This window comes from Knufia obscura, assembly GCF_036327395.1.
Source record: "Knufia obscura strain CCFEE 5817 isolate CBS 148926 chromosome Unknown scaffold_27, whole genome shotgun sequence".
Taxonomy (NCBI): domain Eukaryota; kingdom Fungi; phylum Ascomycota; class Eurotiomycetes; order Chaetothyriales; family Trichomeriaceae; genus Knufia; species Knufia obscura.
The window spans coordinates 20774-41973 of NW_027042713.1; the positions used below are offsets into that span (position 1 = coordinate 20774).

Below are 21200 nucleotides of genomic sequence, written 5' to 3' on the forward strand. Positions count from 1 at the left end.
GCCCTTGGCATGGAACCTGCATCTCGGCCACCAATCGACCATGACATTGCAGGTTATTTTGTCAGACAGAGGTGTGCAGCCTAGCATCTACACGCACCAGCAAGACCGAGTGCCCCGTGGCAATGCTGCAGGGAAGAATAAATACGTCGTTTGCTCATCTTGCGACCGAGGAAGTACAGTGCTCATGAAGCCACACTTGTCTGACTGCGGACATTCGCAGCGTTGCGAGCCGCGTAGCTCCAGGAGCGACTCGATTGGGAGGCGGTACAAGAAACGTCGTCTGCTACCGTCGCCCTCGACAAGCAGCTCTTTCACAACCCGAGGTAGGAAGGGCGCTGCAAGAGATGAAGATGTCCTACGACTAACCCGTCTTCCGCAGATTCACCAACTATTCAAACCAGCCCTGCAAAACTTCCAGAAGAGGTCGCAGTCTGCCCCGGACGGTTCTGCGGCAAGTCTAGATCCACATTTCGACGTCGGGGACCCTACGCGTCGTCTGCAAGGACACAAGAGAAAGAGACTTTGGGCCGACACCGAGGGGGCAACGGCGCGGGCACCGCAAAAGGAGGCAGACATCTGGGATCACCGCAGATGCGTCCGACACAACTGGTCCGGCAAACGCCGAAGACTGCACGAGGGACGACGCGGAAGTGTGTCCACCAACAGCACCACCGATAGCACCACCGATAGCGTCACCGGTAGCATACTGGGCGCATACTGCGCAGTGGCCCAAGGACTTCGCAAGCATGAGCCAGGAACCGAATAGCTCGTCGAAGAAACGGCCATCAAGTTCAAGCTACACGCAAAGCTACAAGGATGGAGAAGTCCCGAAGGCGCACTCTGCCGCATCTGAGAAAGTTCTGGCGGGACATGGAGTGTACATCAACGAATTGCAGGGCCTATCATACGTGCAGGAAGAGAGCAAGTCGTACTGCAAACGCCTGTTACAGAGTACCTACCCGGAGCCACAATACACGGCATTTCCACTGTCCAAATTCTTATCAGTGTGGCAGCGAGTGCAAAATCGTAATGAGGCGAGGATCTGTTGAGACCTCACACCGTTGCTGGTGCCGCCACCGGAGCTGCTGTTGATCTGTGGCCTGCAAGAGCTGGAACATGTCGTGGAAGACATCGACACAGAGTGGACGCGGTGTAAGACGCTCGGAGGACCCAGATTGAAACCTGATCCGGCGCTCGGAATTGCCGCGTCCGCTTTCAACGAAGAAGAGTTGGCGAAGCTGCGGAACTACACGGCGTTCGAGCGCGCCACATTGTTCACTAACAACCTTTATTTCCCGTTTCTGCTTAGCGAGGCCAAAAGCGCGGATGTGGGGATCAGCGTGGCTGATCGTCAAAACATGCACAGCAGCAGCATGGCGGTGAACGCCATCGTCCAGCTTTGTCGTGCTGCAGACGAAGCGCAAGTGGTGGATTTGAGCGGACGAATCCTGGTGTTCTCGGTCTCGCACGACAACGAACGAGTGAAACTGTACGGCCACTTTGCCATCATTGATGGAGAGAAGATGGCCTTCTATCGACATCCCATTGCGTCCTTCGTGCTGAACTTTGAAGAGAGCCAAGGCAGGAAGAGGACCACGACTTTGTGCGAGAGGTGTACCACACGTTCTACCCAGCACAGCTGAAACGAGTCCGTGATGCACTGGCGGCCATGGAGGATCCTCGGAACGTGTCGATGACTTCCAGCGTGGGCATGGAGGAAGACGGATCCCAGGAGCTAGATCCGAGTGCTCGGTCCTCTCGGGAAACGGCAGGGTTCAAGAGACCTGACACTCCTGCCAGCAAGAAGCAAAAGGGAGAGATGGCCCTTCTGCGCGAGCAGCTAGAGCAGCAGAGAAAAGATACGGAAGAAAGGGAGGCTAATCTGTTGAGAGAGTTGGAGAAGCAGCGACAAAATGTGGGAAAGCAGCGGCAAGAGTCTGAGCAGCAGCAGAAAGAACTCATGAAGCTGCTGACGGAGCAGAGCACGCAGATCAAAGAACTCTTACAGAAACGATGACCATCGCAAGACTGATGGCTGGGTCGCCTTAAATCTGCGCTTATGTCAGCTGAAGTACACAGTACAATGCTATAGTGGGTCGGAGTATCCAGCTCATCAGCCTAGGCTGATGAGAAAGCGCGTCTTATCGAGAGACTGTGTGTTGTCTGGTGGACATCGGAAGGCACCAGCATAAGGAGGTTTCTACGTCAACAAGAAGCCACATGCTCCCACCGGCCTCCGAAGGGCTGAGCTTGCAGTTCGCGGAATGTCTTTCATCTATACAGCCGAGGTTCATGCTTCATCTGTTCATTCAATCTATATCAGAGGCTGTCCCTACGGTTCGGAGCTGCGAGTTCCTTCGTGACTTTCTGAAGTATTACTGCTCCATGGTGGTGCCGTTGCAGTCGACTGCAAATCGATCATCAAGCTGGCCCTTGCTTTCACTGGCCCGCGTCTCGACCTTTCTATCTACGGCTGGATGGACAAAGAATGTCACTGGTGTCTCGAATCTGTCGCAGTCGGTCGGAATGACCATGGTAGGCACGGCCTACTTGGAGCTCTGACTCTGTTTGATGCTGTCTACCGAACAAGAGCCTGATGGATGTACAACACAAGGTTGCGACATTGGTGCAAAAATAGAGGAGCGAGTTGGCCATTCAGTGGGAGCTGGAAATTGTTTGCATCACCTATACACTCATTTTAGGTTGAGAAAATGCCGTCAGTCATCCTCGCCAAAGGCGGCCGCGTCGAAGACCTGCTGAGGCTCCCGTGCGTGCTTAGCCGAGCACCACCCTCTGATGCTACCTGCAGTGCATCGTCGTAGAGTCCTCCTCGAGCATTGACCTTAGCTCCTGTGTCGAGCAGCATCTGCACCACCTTCTCGCGACCACTCTATGATGCCGCCTGCAGTGCGTTGCCGTAGCGTCCTCCTTGAGCTTATGAGGAGCAAAGCATCCGGGGGCTGGAATGTCCCTGCCCTAGGAGCGAGCGGTCTGAGTCGGCGTCCGCCTCAAAGCATAGGACACTCAACGTCCGTTCCAGATGCGCAGATCGAGCTACGGCTCAGGAGCGTGAGGCAGCAAACAGTGTACACGACTGACCTTGGTACCGCCATCTATCGACAGGCAACAACGCAGCGCAAGTCCTTGTCGTTGCCGGAGCTATTGGCCCCTGTCCAACGAGCGTTGCGCGGATCGAGTTCGGTCGGCACGTGTCGACATGCCAGCGTCAATGCTCATCCGGGAATACATGAGTGTTGGATCTGCCTCATTGTGTTGAGCGTCCACTCGTGAGATGCATTCTCAGCACGGCGTCGGTGAGACCATCTCGAAGTATTGAGATACATCATGGTGTACTTCATGACCGTCTCACTGATGTGGCAGGTTTGGAAGACAGCGAACCGAGCAGAGAAGTACCGACGCGAGCCGGAGAAGGAGCAAGCAATCGGTATGGAGGAGCTGTGTCACGGATTAGCATCGGCCTTCCAGATACTTGACATACGTTCGCTCGTTGGAGAAGACGGAAAACCCTGAGTATCATCACGTTCGAAATATGTCTTCGCCGATTGTTTCGTTGACGGGGTTTCTATTACGACCATATTTACGGCTGAACAATCTTGAATTTCTACAGGCAAATGAATGTGCGAGCACATCACTCGTCCCTAAGCGGCGACAGATTGAAATCATGACACGACTCGTGTTAGGCAACAGTCAAACATACGGTGGACATGGATTGTCGGAGGACGTGTATGACTGACTATGGCGTGAAGCATGCAAGACCACCGTCGACGTTGGGAGCATGGTAGACGGCCGTGAGACTAGCTGGGAACATCAGACGGAAGTTAATAATGTAGATGCTGATCATCGCTTTGAATACAGCTCCCTTAGACAGTGCCCAATCCACCAGCGGCAGGCCAATCCTGCCTCAGAGCATGAGTGATTGACTCTTTTGAGGCCTGCAGCCATCACTGCTCAGGCGCTGAAGCCGCGCAAAGTTCTGATTAAAAGCGGCCAAGATCGATGGCAATCATCCACCCGCCTGAACATGAGGCTGTCTCAGAGAGATACTCCACCGAAGTGAGAAATCACGTACGGGAAGAACTGCACCGGCACAGGGGGACCGACTTCTTGTTTCAGTGACGATTGCCAGATGAAGGCAAGATTAACCTTGATGTTGCGCCTTATTTATGGCTCATGGTCCCGCTGCTTGTGTCATGCACATAGGATGAGGAGCATGGCACATGCTCAAAACGTCAACGCAAAGCGCAGCTTTCGAGCGCACGTAGATAATCTTTGACGTGTGCAATGCTCTCAGATGGGGTATATCGCCGTGATCCTGAAACAGCCGCCGAGTGCTGGCTTAGCGTGGTCTATCTGCTAAGTCAGCCACGCTTCTAGGGAGGCAACTCGACCGCAGCGCAAATCTACCTAGTAGGAACTAGTGGTCAATACTTGCCGTGAAGAAACTGCCCACAGGTAATGAGAAGCTGCGAAAAGTATTGTATTTGTCAACGCAACAAACATGGATCCTGCCGAGAACAGTTAGTCAACACGTTTCACGCTGGAAAGCGGAGGTTTTCACCACCAAATCGGGAATCCGAGGAAACGCTTAGAGCGAGACGGGAAGAATCTGGGTGGCTTCTCGCAAGAGATTGGAATCGAAGACTAGGACTAAGTTTAGTTTGCAGCTAAATGTGGCTGGGCTTGGCCGAAATAGTCAACCAGGCGCTGGGCGTAAGCCACAGGCTGCTCAAGCGAGTCGGTTCCACGATATCAAGCGCCGTCACCCTGCCTCGCTAAGCTAGGTACTCGCTGTAGCCCACCCGCGCAAAAACTTCCCCAGTCAATGACTAATATGTACAAATACCTTGACACTGCGCTTTTACCTCGATCGTTCACTCGCTCGATAGTCTTGCCTCCACCTCTCTCCACTCATCCGTCAAGTCGATCACCCTTTCCTGTTTTCCAACGATGTTTCCGCCAGTCATTGTGGAACAAACAATACCACGGGCCATTCTTGCCATGTGGCACAAGTTTCAGAGTTGTGCTTCGAAGCTTCATTGACACTCCAGTAGTCGGAGCTAGCCACAGGCAGCAAGTACCACCCCCAATATATCTTTGCGTACATCAGAGAATGTTTGGCCCATCCTTACATTACACCGTAATTACTCCGTGGAAGTCGCTTGCCTCTATTTTCACGGCTCGTGACTTATGTGACCTGTGTGAGTAACACATCAAAAATCTCCTCGACCGCTGGGTCTTGAGTACCACGTAGGTTAGGCTCTTTTGCACGATGACTGACGTTGGGAACTCTTCCGCTTTCACCCACAATGCTTCCCGTTCATCTTTGAAAGTGATAGTCCAAGACGACCATAGAAACAGAAGATAACCATTGCGCTGAATTGAACAGCTAGCGTTGGAGCGGGCAGCATTCTGCACCACTGCTCAAAGCTGTTGTGAGCGTGGACTCACAGTTGCTAATGTTTGTGTTGGAAAGAGGTGCTATACCCCACGTTTGCTACTCTGTCTTGGGCGGTGATTGCTGTTGTCAACCGACCTGCACAACTAGCCAGTCTGGTTTGAAACGCCGTGCATTTGCGAAGCAGAGCAAAATTGGGCTTGCGCGGAGCACCATTGCCATTCCAGGCCATATTATCACGTTTTAGCGGACATGCAGCATATCAAGCACCTTGTCCTTTACCGAACTTCCTGTCAAATGGTCGGCTAGGAATGGTACGCCTAGTATGGACGAACCAGCTGATCCCCGTTTTAAGCGGGAAAGACATGTAGCATATGGTCAGTCTCCACTGCTGCACATGCCGCCAGCCGACGCACCACAGTTACACAACTACCATCATCCTACTCCACAGGGTACTCAGATGCCACAAGCATGGAATCGAGCACCCTTACCTTACTACGATCCGAGTGACCACAGACCGCCTCCTACCGACGCACCTCCACCTCACCATCCTTCTTATCCTCCTTTCCTAAATTCTCATCCTCCTCCTCCGCCGCCACCAAGTCAGACTCCGACATACACACTTGATCCCACCTATAGCCGACAGAACAGCGCTTCTGACCCGCCAAGATCACCTTTCAGTGTACCGCCCCCTCACTACCCTCAGGCTGTCAACGGTGCGCCTCCGCTGGACAACTATTACTATCGCCAGCACTACGGCAATCGTCCCGCATATGCTCCTTCAGAAAGCCCTGTAAATGCTCCGCAATCCGCAGTGCACGTACGGACAACTAGTCATGCGATGATGCCTGGTCAGCCCCAAGCTCAAGAGCCGGCGCCCGGCTATCTGCCGGTACTTCATTCTGCCGGACCACCTCCAACGCCCCATGACTGGGGTCCTCCACCTGGCGGTCGGTATCAGCAACAGAGGCGCAAATCTGTGCGCGCCGCCCAAGCGTGCGATTCGTGTAGACAGCGGAAAGCAAAGTGCGATGAAGGGAGACCAGAATGTACACATTGCAGAGAGAACGGATTGTGGTGCACGTATCGAGATGTGCCGCCCCAGAAATCGGAGGGACAGATGTTGCAGATGAGTGAGAAAGTGGGTCAACTTAGTGACAGACTTGACAGCTACATCAAGTCCGCCGATGACAAAGTGAACATTCTGCTCAACACCGTTCAGTCTCTGGTAGACAGGCGAACTGTAGAAACCAAAAGCCCAGGCAGCGTGCCAATGTCGAAGACAGCATCGCGACCGCACACGAAGGAAGAGGCAAGTTCTGACCATTTAGTGCACTTCAGAGGCCATGAAACGGTCAATGCGGGCTTTATTCAAAATTCAAGGTTTGCTGTAGACCAGACACATAGTACAGAGGGCTCGAGCCCAAATGAGAAGAAGAAGAGAAAGCGTGTGAGTGCCTCGGCTCTTCTTGAATGGCCTGCGATAAGTGAGTTGGTACCCAAAGACATACCTGCATCCTACGTGCTGGAGGGCGAGGCAAAACGAGGTCTGCTGCGACTCTACGGTTGTGGTGAAGGAGATGGCAAAGGTGATGGCCACGAAGGCGCCGTGGCCAGTGCCGCTGCTAGTAGTTGTTCTGGTCGGGTGGATGAAGAGGCCTCGACTTCGTCACCGAGCGGCGTGTGGGGCACAGGACCGCTGCCATACGGAGAAGACAATCAACGCGCAGTATACGATTGTCCGGGCGGAGTTACCGCGAACGGTGAGCTGCTGCTCGACAAGGAAGCCGTCGACACCTACGTGAAGAGCTACCTCGGTCGCATGTACATCCTGCACCCTTTCCTCGACAAGAAGGTCCTGCGAAAGATGGTGAACGTGTTCAAAAAGAAGTATAGCTGGGACGATAACAATAACGCAAACCCTTTGGCACAAAGTGTGGGTGTCGGCACAAAGCGAAAACGCGAATCGAGCCAGTCGCCACATTCAACCAGAGGCGACCTGCATACAATTCCTCATCACAACAGTGTGCGGCAACGCGTACGCAGCAACCCACCGGTTGAGCACTCTGTCTCAAATGCCATCGTCCTGCTAGTGATGGCGCTCGGCCAAATTTGTGCCTACGACAAGCCACTCCCTGGACCGGCCAAAAGCTCGTCCATTGCGCCCAATGGGAAGACAACGGTGCAACAGCCACAATTGGGATATAGCGACTTGCCTCCCCTTGGACGACCGCCTTCGTCTGCACCTCAGTCACCGTCTATACCGCATATCAACGGGCTGTCAATGGGGCTTGCTGGCTCGAGTCTCCGTGGCAAGAACATCGGCGTCATTCCAGGTCTGGCCTATTTTGCTAAGGCTGCCGGCATATTGGGCGAACTGCCCGGTGGGGTCGATGTATCGCATGTACAAGCTAATCTGCTAGCAGGGTTGTACATGGGCCAGCTTGCACGTGTTATCCCCAGTCATTGGTACATTGCCAATGCATGCCGAGCCTGCATGATCTTGATCGAGTCTTCGGAATTCAAAGAGAAGAAAATGTCACGCGAAAGGCGCAATTTGATCAATTTTGCTTTCTGGAGTTGTTTGCAGCTGGAAAGCGACATTCTCGCAGAAGTCGATCTTCCCCCCAGCGGAATTGTCGCGACAGAAGGTGCCATGGCTTTTGAAATCCCAGATGATTTCACAGTTGCGGACCCTGAGGCAGAGGGATACGTGCCCGGCACCAAAGATCCCACAGCCGACCACTATTCGAACCAAATTCAGCTTCGAAGAACTATCAATGATGCGGTCAACCACATTTACAATTCTTCGCGGGAATCAGAGAAGCCATCGGAGGCGATAATATCGACAATCACAGAAATTCTAGAGAGTTGGCGGGAGTTGACGAGAGAAAGGTTAGATTGGGATTGGGAAGAGGATGAGTTCGAGAGTACCGATATCAACCTAGCCAGGATGCGAGGCAAGTACTATGGGGCGAAGTATCTCATCAACCGTCCAGCCTTACAGTATGCTTTGAACCTGGCCGGTCCTGGAACCCCGATGAGCCAAACCTCAGAGTCGCCGATTGGCGGCGGTGCTCAGTCTGAACACACATTTCCCCCAATGAACTATCATGGCGATCCTCCTTCAAGCCGAAAAGTTGGTGAAACACGCCCTCCTGCGCAAGCGGCTGAGCAGCCCTTAGAGCCATGGATCCTGGACGCCTGCACACAATGCATTGATGCCGCCATCAAGAGTACGACTGCCTTCGACAAGGTTCCGGGGCGCCTGGTGATAACTAATATCCTAGGCACGGCTCACGCGTAAGTTCAACATCGGTCAATCTTCGAACATCCACTGACGTGACTAGACAGTTTGGCAATGTCCTCGTCCTTGCTGCGACATTCAACTCGCCGGACCCACGACTGCGATCGCTCGTGTCGGAAGAAAAGCTTCGCGAACTTCTGACACGCACTATCGGGTTCTTGGACGACAAAGCGAGCGTCTCCCCAGCACTCGGCAAAGACGCCCAAATCCTCCGCCATGTACAAAACGAGCTGTTTCCCCGCAGAAATGTCACTACATTCTACCCGAGCAGCGCGAATTCGAGCTTCTCATGTCATCGCTAATCCTATCCATACATTTTCCGGCACTCGTACGGCGACGAGAGTTATGAGAGACACGCCGTTTCCGCTCTAATAAGCGTAACGATAGTGACAAGAGCAACGGTTGACTGCAACTATTTTGCTACTCGCATATACAATTCTACAAGGTCTGGTCATCTGGGCGTTCCACAAATACTGCCAAAGCTTTCACAAGCTAGTTTTAATCACTATCAGCGCTATTGCACGAGATTTGATCCAAGGCCAACGTCAACTTTATCATTTTACATTTATTTTGCAGGATCTGATTGAAGAAGAGATGGAGTCAAGGAGTTTCATCTACTTCTCAAGAGCAGAGTGGATAGCTTGGGCGAGCATTCGAGATTCGAGCTGGACTAGATCCAAATCGCATCCATGCAGACATGGTTGAGAAACTTCCTTCTTCTCCAGTACGCCGCACGCAGGTAAGACATCATTTTTCATTGGCAAGCGTTCCAGGTTTGTTCAGCAGCCACTTTTGCCAATGTATAATTAGGAGAGAATCATAGCTGGGAAACAATGTACAGTACCTCTTCCAAGCTAGAACATCGTGCTTGATAGTCCCAGCGATGCCTTCCCAACATGTAATCCGTCACGTCACAAGTCAAGTGTTGGGATGAGGAGCGTCATCCTCATTGCAAATCCATGACTTTCGACCTCCTCTCCATACCACCAATCTCTTGTGACCTCGAACGAGTCTTTAACAGTGCTCAGCAGTTGTTGCGTTCGAGGATGAGCGCTATCAGCGACTATACTATTGAAATGAGGGAGTGCCTACGCAGGTGGTTGAAAAGAGGTCATATTGAGCTACAACTCTTGTGACACCGAGACAGAATACAGCGACGACGAGTTCAAGCTGCTGACGTAGGCAAACTTGCAACTGAACTTGGAAGTTGCAAGTCGACAGCTCTGATTGACTGACGATGTTTTTCATACACTCTTCGATTTCGGATATGTGGTGTGACGAGTTTGAGGGGTGCCAAACCGAAGGACGGGCAGTAAACTCCCTTACGCAGCGCGTGTCATAGGGAGATGGAAATTAGTATCGTCTTGAAAGCAGAGCAATGTCCAGGCCGTGGGTACAGGGTCGAAAGCCCAAAATCGGCACGCTAATGCGGTGATGTTCCTCCTACTTTGACTTATTGGATCGCGGACTGCTCCATTTTGAAAGAAATGTGGTAAGGACAAGAGAGAAGCGACGAAGCGGATATACTCTGTTGGAACGAAGTCATGTGTCAGGAGGATATCAGAAAGGTGTCAGGAAAATTTAGTTTATGAGTTGAGAAGCTATCTATAAATTGTCGGCGAAACCTCGCACCTGCGTCCCCTGCAACTCTGCATTTACGTCCGTTGGCAAAAGTTACCGACGCGCAATGCGTGCAAAGAGAGTATAGTTGGTTCGATTGCACAGAGAATTGGCTGACTCGTTGGCGTACGGTAAGTATCTAGATGGACGACTCTTACAAGCCAAATCTCTTCTGCTTTGCTTGGAGAAGCAGAGCCCCACCGAACTTGCAGCTCGACTAGAGATACGCTTAGCATGATCAGACTCAGAAAGTACATCGATGGAGGTTGTGTGGCTGTCATTCGAGGAGAGGAGGAAGCTGATCTTGCTGTAGGTGTGTGGAATACAAGTGATGCAGCAGGCTGCTTCTCCCTGAGGATGCAAGCAAAATTGGTCATACTTGCTGTCTGTTGACATCTAAGATGATCAAAAGAATATTTTACGTTGTTCAACGTTATATTTGCTGGCTCGAAATAGTAGCTACTCGATGTCCCAAGCTGTCGTGCTATTCGGATGCGATAGAGCCCAGCTGCGGACCGGATCAAAATAACGGTGATTCATCGCTTCGGTGGCGGTCAAACGTCCCTGTAGAAGCCGCATTGGTCAGCATACAGTTCAGCAACACTTGTGGAGGAACGACGTGCGTAAACTTACGTTGTGATCGTAAACCAACAATTTGCTCAGCAGGTCAAATGCGTCGTCCCCAACCCTCCTCCGACTTTGCCAATACACCTGACTTTCCCATGTCTGCCTAAGGTACAAGCCTTTGATGTCGTCGAACTCCTCGCCTAAATCAAGGCCATACTTGTCGATCCACTTGAACAAGCCCTCCGTTCCCAAAATCTTAGCGATCTGAACGAGTTGATTAACGTCGTTGGATCGTCCTCGAAAGAAGGGTTCCTTTTCGAAGATGAGACCTGCCATCATGCAGCCTACGGCCCAGATATCTGATGAAGGGTTGTACCATTCATAATTAATGAGAAGTTCCGGCGCTCGCCAAAATCGTGATCCGACAGATGTCCCATAGCTATAATCAGGATCATAGTAGTTCGATAGGCCCCAATCAATGAGACGAAGCTAGGTGCAGCTTACGTTAGACGAGACACCGGGAGAGAAACATCAAGCGTGGAACTGATTGGAGCATACCTTTCTATTTTCATGATCAATCATGACATTGTGGGGTTTGATGTCGAGATGCATGATATTCTTGCTATGAGCAAACTCCAATGCCGACAATAACTGGAACATATAAAATCTCACGTCAATGTCGTCGAAGGTTGAGTATAAGTGTCTGTAGTAAGGACTGTCGACGTATTCAGTCACGATCGATGGCCACTTGCCCATGCTATTACGGGCAACGTCGACGAACCGGATGATGTTTGGACCATCAATCAAGTCCTGAAGGATTTTGATCTCTCGCTTCGCCAGGTGCTTTTCGGTAGGCTTGAGGACTTTCACAGCACAGCTTCTGTTGTTGCGAAGATCGGTGGCTTGAAATACTTCGGCATACTCGCCCTTTCCTGCGGGTTGAGCACATCCGTCAATCACTTGCCCTTGCTTGGCAGAGGACACTTGAACTACTTACCTAGTTTGTCTCCAAATTCGTAGTTCTCGAGTTGACCCCAAGGAACTTCAAAATCCTGAAGCCAGTCGACTTCCTCCACATACTCTTCTTCACTCCGAGCTTCGTCACTTTCATCTGCAGCGTTGCTAGGGCGAATGATTGCCTCGTGATATGTATGGACATCTGGACTCGGCCAAGCACGAAGACCTGTAGCAGGTGTCGTTGCTGCTGTGACCGGTAGTGATGTTTCTGTCTTCGTGATAGTGGCGGTTATGTAATAGGTTTCTGTGTCAGTCTTCACCACGACCGAGTCTCTTTCGACAATACCATCAGTAAGGACGATATTGAGTAGGAGTCCCGCGAAGATCAAGACGACGCCCGAGAGGACGACGTTGCCAATGCCGACTCTGGCAAAAGCTGGTTCGTTTTTGGATCGACACCCTTGTTTCTGTGGACTGGAGAATGGAGCATTAGACCGCTGTAAGCAGTCTCCCATGCTTGGACTTGGTAAGCTTTTAGAGATTGATGGTCGATCGATTTATCCCCGTGCCTACTTATGGCAACATTTGGCTCGCACGGACCCATCCACTTTTCGATACGTGACCTTGAGTACCACCTTGATGACCACTTCAGCTTGATGAGGTCAAGGGTTTATGAGATTGCACTCGCGGTTGGGCGCTCCTCTACTCTCGAGTGCTAGCGGCTGAAGCCCAGGGTTTTACCAAGAACCGGGCTGCATGTGGCTTGCATGTTTCAGACCGCATTGACTCAAACCTCAAAAGGGTCGCTATTCCGGATGGGGACAAAATAGCATTGCACACCAGATCTAGTGTCGGTCGGGGGCTATTTAATCCATGACGTCAGAAAAGTGTACATTGAGCCGATGCAAACGCCTGAAGCTCGTCGCTGACCTCTAGGGATATCCGTTCCATCAGACAAGGCCTCCTGAGGACAGTACTTGCACTACGAGACTGGTACAGGATGGTGAGTAGATTTCTGTTCCTTGGCTTACTCTGAATTCGACATCCGAATTAGACAATGTAACTTCCTACTCTGGGCCCTTGAGGGTATCCATGATAGGGGGATCCTTTCAGCATGAGCATTGAGTTGACGAAAGAGACCATCGCTGGTCGCTGCCTCACACCTGATATACCTCAATCAGTGGTGGTAGGGTGGATATGCTACGTTCTGAACCATCGGCTTCAGGCTGGCCCTAGTCCTGCGCTGTGAGAGTTTCCGGACCCCACCTTCCGCAGATCAGCTGTTGTACGTACAACACTACCTGCGAAGAATGCGGACTCGTCGAGTGAGGCATCCATGCGTGCAGACACAAGGAAGTTCCCAGACCCCTAAATCAAAACAAGTTTCAGCGGATGCTTGTTAGCAGGACATTGGCGTGCTCAAGCAGTCATACATAATACGTGTCGCGTGGTCTTTGTTACAGCTCCGTTGTAAGTGGAAATTTCTCTTGATGATGCTTATCGTCAAGCTGCTAAGCGTCAGATTTGTGGAAGTCCATCAAGCTTCTTCATGTTCGAAGTCCGTCTTTCCCCAGATGTGTCTTTCCCGGTCCAGTAATTGTCATCAAAGTTCGCCTGCAGGGACGTGACTTACAATAAGCACGCTTTCCCCAAAATGCCCGACACCGGCAGGAATTGGAACCATTCACTGCCATTAGCTTAAAAAGTCGATGGCAACTATGGATGTCCAGAACTCCAATTCGCCTGCGGATACCTGACCCCTTCCCTCCAATGATGACCAAAGGAGCTGCAAGCCTCAGGAGATTCTGCAGCTGTAAAGCTAGGTAGGACAGGTCCTCGCGCTAAAGTAATTGACGAACGCCATGAGTGATAGATCAGTAACTCCCCAGCAGCTGCTCCAAAGTGTCCACCAAAGTACCTGCCGCGTGAACGGCGATCATACTCTTCGCAATCTCCCTAGCTAAACCCTGTGCAAGCGGAAATTCCAGTGTCGCTCAATCAAAGCATGCGGCCTCGACATAAGTCGAGCAATGGTATATAAGATGGCAACTTGTACACCTCTATTACCCTTCTTTTCTTCAAGTCACTTTCTAGAGACCGACACGCTCGTTTACCGGACCACACTCTCTGAGCCTACTACCAACCTTCTATTCACTCGCTCAGTCTATCAAGATGAAGTTCTCCCTCGTCGCATTTACTACCTTGAGTGAGTTTCTCTAGCTCCATGACCGCACAATCAACACTAACGCCACGCAGTGGCTCTTGCTGCCGCCACCCCCACTGGCTCTTCTGGTAGCTCACCATGCAATGACTGGTGCAAGGCCCAGCCTGACCCCAACGGATGCACGTCCCTTGCTGCCTGGGGTCAAGGACCATGCTATACTTATGGCCCTATGTGCCCAACTTGGGGTCAAGATGGTGGCGACAATTCCGGCAAGTCCAACAAGAGCGGCAAGTCCAACAAGAGCGGCAAGTCCAACAAGAGCGGCAAGTCCAACAAGAACAATGGCAACATCGAGTGGTCCACCTATGTCAAGCGAGACAATACCGGTGCCAGCGAGTCATGGTGGTAGATGGGATAGCTGATGGCAACATAGTCTTGAACAATGTTGGCATTGACAGATGATTCAGATCATTGAGGTCCAGGATATTGATGTTTAGAACTGACCTGCATACACTCCTTACTGTAAATACTGTTTGTGAAATTCATACTTTTCTCGGGGTTTAGGGCCAGTGATGTTATCGCACAAATCTGCCAATTGGAGGATTTGAAGATGCCACAAGTCAAATATCCCCCCACACTTGACCCAATGCGCCATCCCAGCATCCATCCTTGCCAATCGACGAAGTGGAATACATTTTGCGACAATGAGACTGACAAGGCAGAAAAATGGAACAGAAATATAAAACTTCTCAAGTTCATTGCCTGTACTTATCTACAAGTCCACACCAGGTCGGCTAGGTTCGCTTGGCCCGGCTCGTTAGTGGCTTAGATCGCCATCGGCACAAATGCAGGAACCTCCGGTGAAGGATTTGTCAAGCGCGAAACGGTAAACGTGCCAAGAAATCCGTGAATGGTGCCTCGCGACCACGGACTGGGGTGCTACTCGGATAGCTCACTGCGAGTTGCACGTGCAAAAATACCTCCAAAGTCACGTGATAATGCTCGAGAAAATCATTCCATTGTTTGCTTTCCTCGACCGAGTCTTGTGGCTGAGGTCGAGGCCCAATGCCGCCAACAAATGTGCAGCCCTCTCGTACGTTCAGCTGCAAGTTTCACCAACTATACCGAGAGGGTGGCTTGCTTTCGCTCGCGTGTGTGACGGCGCAGCCAGCTATGAATGTATGACCAGTGTTGCAATACCCTCACACTGAGTATCCTCCGATGTTAACAGATAATTCTCCCGGCGTTACTGAGTACACCACAATAATTATTGACAATGGCTGTAAACAAATTGCACAAGCGTATTTAGCAGGCTAAATAGTGGTATATAGCAGATCCTAATCATACCTCTCGTGCAGCTGCCTCCAAATTCAAGGTAAGCAAGTCGGGGGTGACGGGGGCAGCAAGTCGGCCATTACATCACAAACTACAGCTGCCTAGCAATGCCAGATTAACAAGACAGCAAGAAAACGTCTTACTAAACTATTTACTAAGCCAGCAGCGACAGCTTCGGCCAGTACATTATCCTGAGTGTCGTCGCGTCGCTGAACTACTCATATACAAGAGCAGATCAGCCCGTCCCTCCGCTTGGAGTGAACTGGCTAACCAAGTTCATTGCTCTAGTTCCCCACGCCTGGCTGATGCACGTTCCAGATACTATTTCATGAACCCCCATCCCAACGGCACCATGGCGACCTTCCCACCCGACTTCCGCATGCTGAGGGGTGACAGCAAGCGACGCACCATCACGATCCCCGTCCCGAAGTCCTTCTGGTCGGAGGCAGACATCACGCAGGACGCGCTGCGACAGAAAGCCGTCGGATTCAACTGTCTGGGCAGCGACCCGCCGGAAGGGTCGTTGCAGCGACACTCGCTCCCGTCCAAGGCCTTCCTCGATCGGTCCTGCTCGGTCGGACTGCGTCTGGAGCTGATGTTCCCCTCGTGCTGGGATGGCCAGCATCGAGACTCGAGCGACCACCGTAGCCACGTGGCGTTTCCGAGCTTGGTGCAGGACGGTGTTTGTCCCGACGGCTATCCCTGGCGACTCCCCACGCTTCTGTACGAGGTACTCGTGGCAAACGACGGTGTTTGCCAACCGCTCGGGGTCTTTCGCGTTGGCCAACGGTGGTCCCACCGGACGCGGCTACCACGGCGACTTCATGTCGGCCTGGGACCTCTCGTTGTTGCAGTCGGCCGGAGAACAGTGCACCAACCCTAGCGGCAACATCTCCGCATGCAGCTTGTTCGACGTCGAGAGCAAGCCGTGTCAGTTTGCACTTCCAGCCGAGCTTCGGGCGGAGGACTACCGTGGACCACGGATAGGTTTGCCAGGAATTGGTCTGCCGTACCAGCACTGAGGAGCGGCGGTCGAGCTCCTTCCGTGCTGATCACATGGACACCTAACCATATCGGTGTCGGATGACACACGTTAGCCTAGCGCAAGACCGGAAGACTGGTATTCTGATCGGCTGCAGACAGAGCGAGACCCTCTTCCCGTGTGGGAATAGCGGCGCGATGGTAGATAGAGATGATGTATCAGATATAGCCACGCTCTGATGCTAGCCATCTCCCTTCAGACAGTGCCTCCAACTGCAGGTGACACTTTCGATGCTGTGAAGCCTGTCTCCTGAGGCGTGGTGCTGAAGGTATATCGGTCTAAAAGATCGCACCGAGGTTTGGTTCCTTCCGTGCACCGTCCCGGACCTTCACCGAGGGGTCGACGAGTGCGTTCACCACGCTGATACGCCGAGGATTTCGAGGATTTGAATCTTGAAGTTGCGAATGACACTTCTAGCAGATTCGTTGTCTTTGTGCAGGAGTGAGACTGTCGCATGAGCTATGTCATGGTGTCGGTGGCAGGTTTGTTCACGTTCCACTCGATCAACATTGGTGCCATTCAAGCTGCGGCATCTTCCCGTTACTGTGGTGAGCACTCTGTCCGAGGCTAGATTCGAAACACATCTCATTGTATTTCAGCACGTCCAAATATCTGCTCCGCCCTCATCCAGCATCCCTTGCTTACGACACAGATCACCGAGGGTATGGACCGCATCGAGAGTCCGCTTGGGTTCTTGTTCCGACGCAGTTGTCTTGTAGACAGCTAATGCTCATGTGTACGTCCACCGCGCTTGGAGCATCCCGCCTTGATCAGTATAGAGCAGACTGATGTTATAGATTGTATCGAGAGTCGAGGTGTGCTAGTGCTTCACATCACGACGCTCAGATAGATTGCATGCTTCTATCGGAACAGAGTGGTTGCAATGTTGTGCTTTCATACCATGGCCAACAAGTTAGTCGGCGGTACGTTTCAATATCGCAGGGCATCCAGCTACAGCAACGACTACTCAACCTGGCATCCTGACCCGTTTCGATCACGTGACTCAAAGCCTTGGGTACAGCCTCGTCCACGGGGCCAGGGCTTCCCAATGCCCCAGCAACCAGCGTTTGCACTCCAACCATCATTGTAAGGCCAAAAACGTGGTCGCCGACTCCATGATCAGCCAGCCCTGTCATCACGCCGCGCCGAGCGAGGTGGTCTGTGTTCACCGATTGGGAGGTCTGCTTCTCCGTTCTCGACGATGCTGTGTCCTGTGCTCACCCTCGTCAGCTAATATGCACTACTACTGGCGGTACTGCAGACGCGGCTGGTTGGGTCACATGCCTGCGGTGACGGAAGCTGACGACAGATGTGATCGTCGTTGCCTCAGCTTGCCCACCACAAGCCCCACGATCGGTACGATGGCCACTACCAGGCCGACGATGACGAGGACCGTATCTAGCGATAACGACATGGCGCGAGCAGCAACACTGCCTGACTTCTTCTCTTGTGTGCGCGCGATCGACCCGTCTGCTTGACCGACGAAGGGACAGAATGTGAAAAGATGAACAGCCATATCTACAAAAATGGACGGGAACGAAGTGCAAGGGGCTTGGAGGCGTGGGTTACACAGCATGGTTGGTCCGGCGGCTGCCATCACAATGTCTCGGTCTGAGATATGATGTTTGGTGCACGGTTGCACCGTATGCGGGCAAGGGGTCATGCAAGGGGTCCTGCACACTCCCTTGTGCGCGTCCATACCAAGGACGTTTCCAATTGACCGACGTCCAAGTGACACACGGTTGCGGCAGGCTTTGACAGTGGACGTGAGCAGAATGAGAGATGCTGACAGCCCTACCTCGGAGGACGGTCGATACAGCGACGGTTCTCCGGAGAACCTCGCGATGGACCGGCCAAGTCCTGGAAGCCGGACCTTACTGTCGTCCGGCGAACGATCGATTTCGCTATCGCCACAGGGCGACTGACATAGACACAACACCCTTCTCCCCACGACACAATCCTTCTGACCACCATCGTTGACCGGCCGATAGATTGAAGGTTGACAGTCGGGAAATGGCTCTCGAGTAGAATAGGCGGAGGATACGGAAGAGGAGGAAACAACCTGAGAAAGAGGAGGAGGAGCTTTACAAATCCAAGAATGTTGGTAAAGAAGGTCGGTAGCCAGCGCGTTGGGCTTGGGATGAAACTCCGAGGGCGCAGATTCGCTAAACCTGCCGTAGTTACAAGTGCGTAGTCAAGCCTAAGGGCCAAATCTTGGCACCCCGGGGCGTAAGAACCAATCAATCAATCAAACTATCTTCCAGGCACAGTTCTACCATTGTACCTTCCTTCGTCATGATAGCGAGGTGGGGATCGTAATGGACCGTAGGAACAAGAAGGTGGTGGTGAATAGCACGATTGTGGTCTGTCGTACCTACGCAGTGCTGGTGCTGGTGCTGGTGCTGGTGCTGGTCCTGACTGGCGTCGCTCCTCGTGCCTGAATTGAGCTTCCTCTGGGTAGTTACAGCGGTTTGTGAGCCATGTGACAGAAGCCAGTTGATGTGGTTCAATCCTTGGTTGGCCGAATGGAGTGACCGCGCCTTCGTAAGCATACTCATCAACTTGACCGTGGTTCTGATACGTGTTGATACATTTCTCCCAGCTTGGGAATCTGTTATCATGACCCTTAACCTTGAGTTTGCCGAATCAGTGTTTGCAAACGCGACAGGAGAAGAAACGCACTATCGATAAGTCAGGGTTCATCCGATAGTGCGGCAGTGTGGGAGGACCAGAGTAGCCATCTTGGTACTGGATTCGGGGGCAATAGTGCTCTCCCTCCCTCTCCTTGAGGCCCAATATATTCATACTTATCCCCTCTGCGTACAAAATGATCCAATTAGCGTCAACCTTATATGATACTCCACGGTGCGCGTACCAATCTTGTCAACACCACTGTACTTTGCATAATAACAATTAACGATATTTTATTGTACCGTTGCTGTCGCCTGATCAAGAGCTATATAACGATACCAATATCACCAGTATCATGCCTGACTTCGAGTTTCAGCAGGTGTTTGAAAAGGTGGTCCAAAATCTCGACGCGTCCGACGCGTCAAACGACCCCAGTACGGTACCTTCTGTGCAAGGTACCACCAGATCACAGTGCGAACAGCACTTAAGTAAGCCTTTACCGTACTATCAACCTCCAATAGCGACGGCCTACCGTCCTTGGAGTGTACGAGATCCAGCGCATAGGCAGCTATCGCCTGTGCAGCTATTCTTGCTCTTCTTCCAGCCAGTCCTCGACCTACTACTATGGCATACGAATATCGTGGCCCAAAGGCGTGCCACACCACAAAAGCCATGGCAACAGGTAACAGCAACCGAGCTGCGATATTGGTTGGCTTGTCGCCTTGAGATGATGTTTGTACTTGGTCCGAAGGCCAAAATCCAAGATTTCTGGTCTCATAAGTACAAGGCATCACGACGGCTTAGCTGCCAACGGTTTAAGGCTATTGAACAGTTTATTAGCCTGAATAGTCAGCCAGAGGGTGAGGCAAAGGCAGATCCGCATGCCCAGTGGTACTGGAAGATCCAGCACGCGGTGAACGCTGTCCGCGCTCGATTCAGTGAGCTACTGGTGCCCTCCAGTCATATATGCGTTGACGAGAGTGTAATCAAGTTTCATGGCCGGAAACTCGACGCTATGAAGCTCGATCACAAGCCAGCGAAGCATAGCTTCGTCTGCTACGTCCTCACTAGTTACGGTGGCCTAGCACACGATTAGGTAATGCACTCGAGTCAAGAGGGCCTCAAGGGGGTACCCCAGGGTATCAGTATTGACCTACCGACAAGGACAACTCGAAAACGCAAACGGGGCACTACAGGTGCAACAGCAGACAATATCAACCTTCCCGCACTCAAGTCAATAGTATATATACTTTGTGAGCGAGTGACAGCTGCCTAGCGTAAGCGACAGTATATCTGCTTTGTCAATAACCTCTTTGTCGACGTTAATATAGCCCGTGCGCTATTAGCTATCAATATTAGTATTTGCGGTACTATACGCAAGAACGCGCCTGGTATACCACCAATATTGCTTGCAATCCAGCACCGTTTTCCAGAGTTATTACCTGATAACGCAGTAACTAGCTATATCGTTGACGATCTTGTTAATTGTATGGTCTGGTACGACGGCCTACGCAAGAACTGGGTATCGTTGATTACTACTATGCACCGGCCTGGTCAGGTCCACGGTGCCTTACGCAAGTCTAAGCACTTACGCGGTACTAGGACTTGTTTGCATCGGTGTCCGGTTGCTTCTTCGTCATAGTGTGCTGTCTCGAAGCCTCTTCGTCCTATGTCTTTTCCTTTTCCCAGCGTCCTACTGTTTGCAGTCTATAAAGAGGCCTGACTAGTTGTCTTCAACTTGATTGCGAGGAAAGAAGAACGCTCATAGTCTACCAATCTGCTAACATCAAGCATAAGCTGCGCTTGCTTGGCCCAAAAATGCATTCTGGGCAGTGCCATATAATGACATCGAACTCTCAACTTTCGTGTCCACATGGAGCACCCGCCTCCACGTATCGAGAGTTGGTTCCAAGGTGTTGATCGCTTTAGTGCTAATATTTAGTCCTTTAGCCGACATGGAAATGGGTTGCCAGCGAGTACGGATCTCTGTGGACTTGTGTACAGCAACGCTCTTGGCACAACCCCAGGCTAACCGACAAAAAGCTTGGCACTCAAGACTGTGTCGTCATTAGGCTCGGTCACAGCCTAAGGAGCAGCTTCGAGGAATTGGTAGTCCCAAGCTTTAGGCACAAGAAGCCTCGCAAAAAGTGGCGGGGTAGTG

At 51.8% G+C, this 21200-nt stretch overlaps 4 protein-coding genes across 4 annotated transcripts; 3 read left to right on the plus strand and 1 right to left on the minus strand.

The window, feature by feature from the left end:
* Positions 1-40: 40 nt before the first annotated feature.
* PMZ80_011159 (uncharacterized protein) lies at positions 41-2017 on the plus strand (the record flags this gene model as incomplete). The annotated part of the gene is made up of 4 exons (XM_064879547.1): positions 41-148; positions 504-951; positions 1051-1549; positions 1573-2017. The coding sequence occupies 4 exons, from the start codon at positions 41-43 to the stop codon at positions 2015-2017; spliced, it is 1500 nt and encodes a 499-aa protein (XP_064724684.1).
* Positions 2018-5741: 3724 nt separating this feature from the next.
* PMZ80_011160 (uncharacterized protein) lies at positions 5742-9025 on the plus strand (the record flags this gene model as incomplete). The annotated part of the gene is made up of 2 exons (XM_064879548.1): positions 5742-8719; positions 8767-9025. 2 exons carry the CDS (start codon positions 5742-5744, stop codon positions 9023-9025), a joined length of 3237 nt encoding a protein of 1078 aa, XP_064724685.1.
* A 1777-nt stretch (positions 9026-10802) lies between these two features.
* On the minus strand, positions 10803-12382 carry CKA2_2 (Casein kinase II subunit alpha'; the record flags this gene model as incomplete). The annotated part of the gene is made up of 4 exons (XM_064879549.1): positions 10803-10907; positions 10977-11399; positions 11469-11842; positions 11908-12382. The coding sequence occupies 4 exons, from the start codon at positions 12380-12382 to the stop codon at positions 10803-10805; spliced, it is 1377 nt and encodes a 458-aa protein (XP_064724686.1).
* A 1657-nt stretch (positions 12383-14039) lies between these two features.
* Positions 14040-14440, plus strand: PMZ80_011162 (uncharacterized protein; the record flags this gene model as incomplete). The annotated part of the gene is made up of 2 exons (XM_064879550.1): positions 14040-14073; positions 14124-14440. The coding sequence occupies 2 exons, from the start codon at positions 14040-14042 to the stop codon at positions 14438-14440; spliced, it is 351 nt and encodes a 116-aa protein (XP_064724687.1).
* Positions 14441-21200: the final 6760 nt, after the last annotated feature.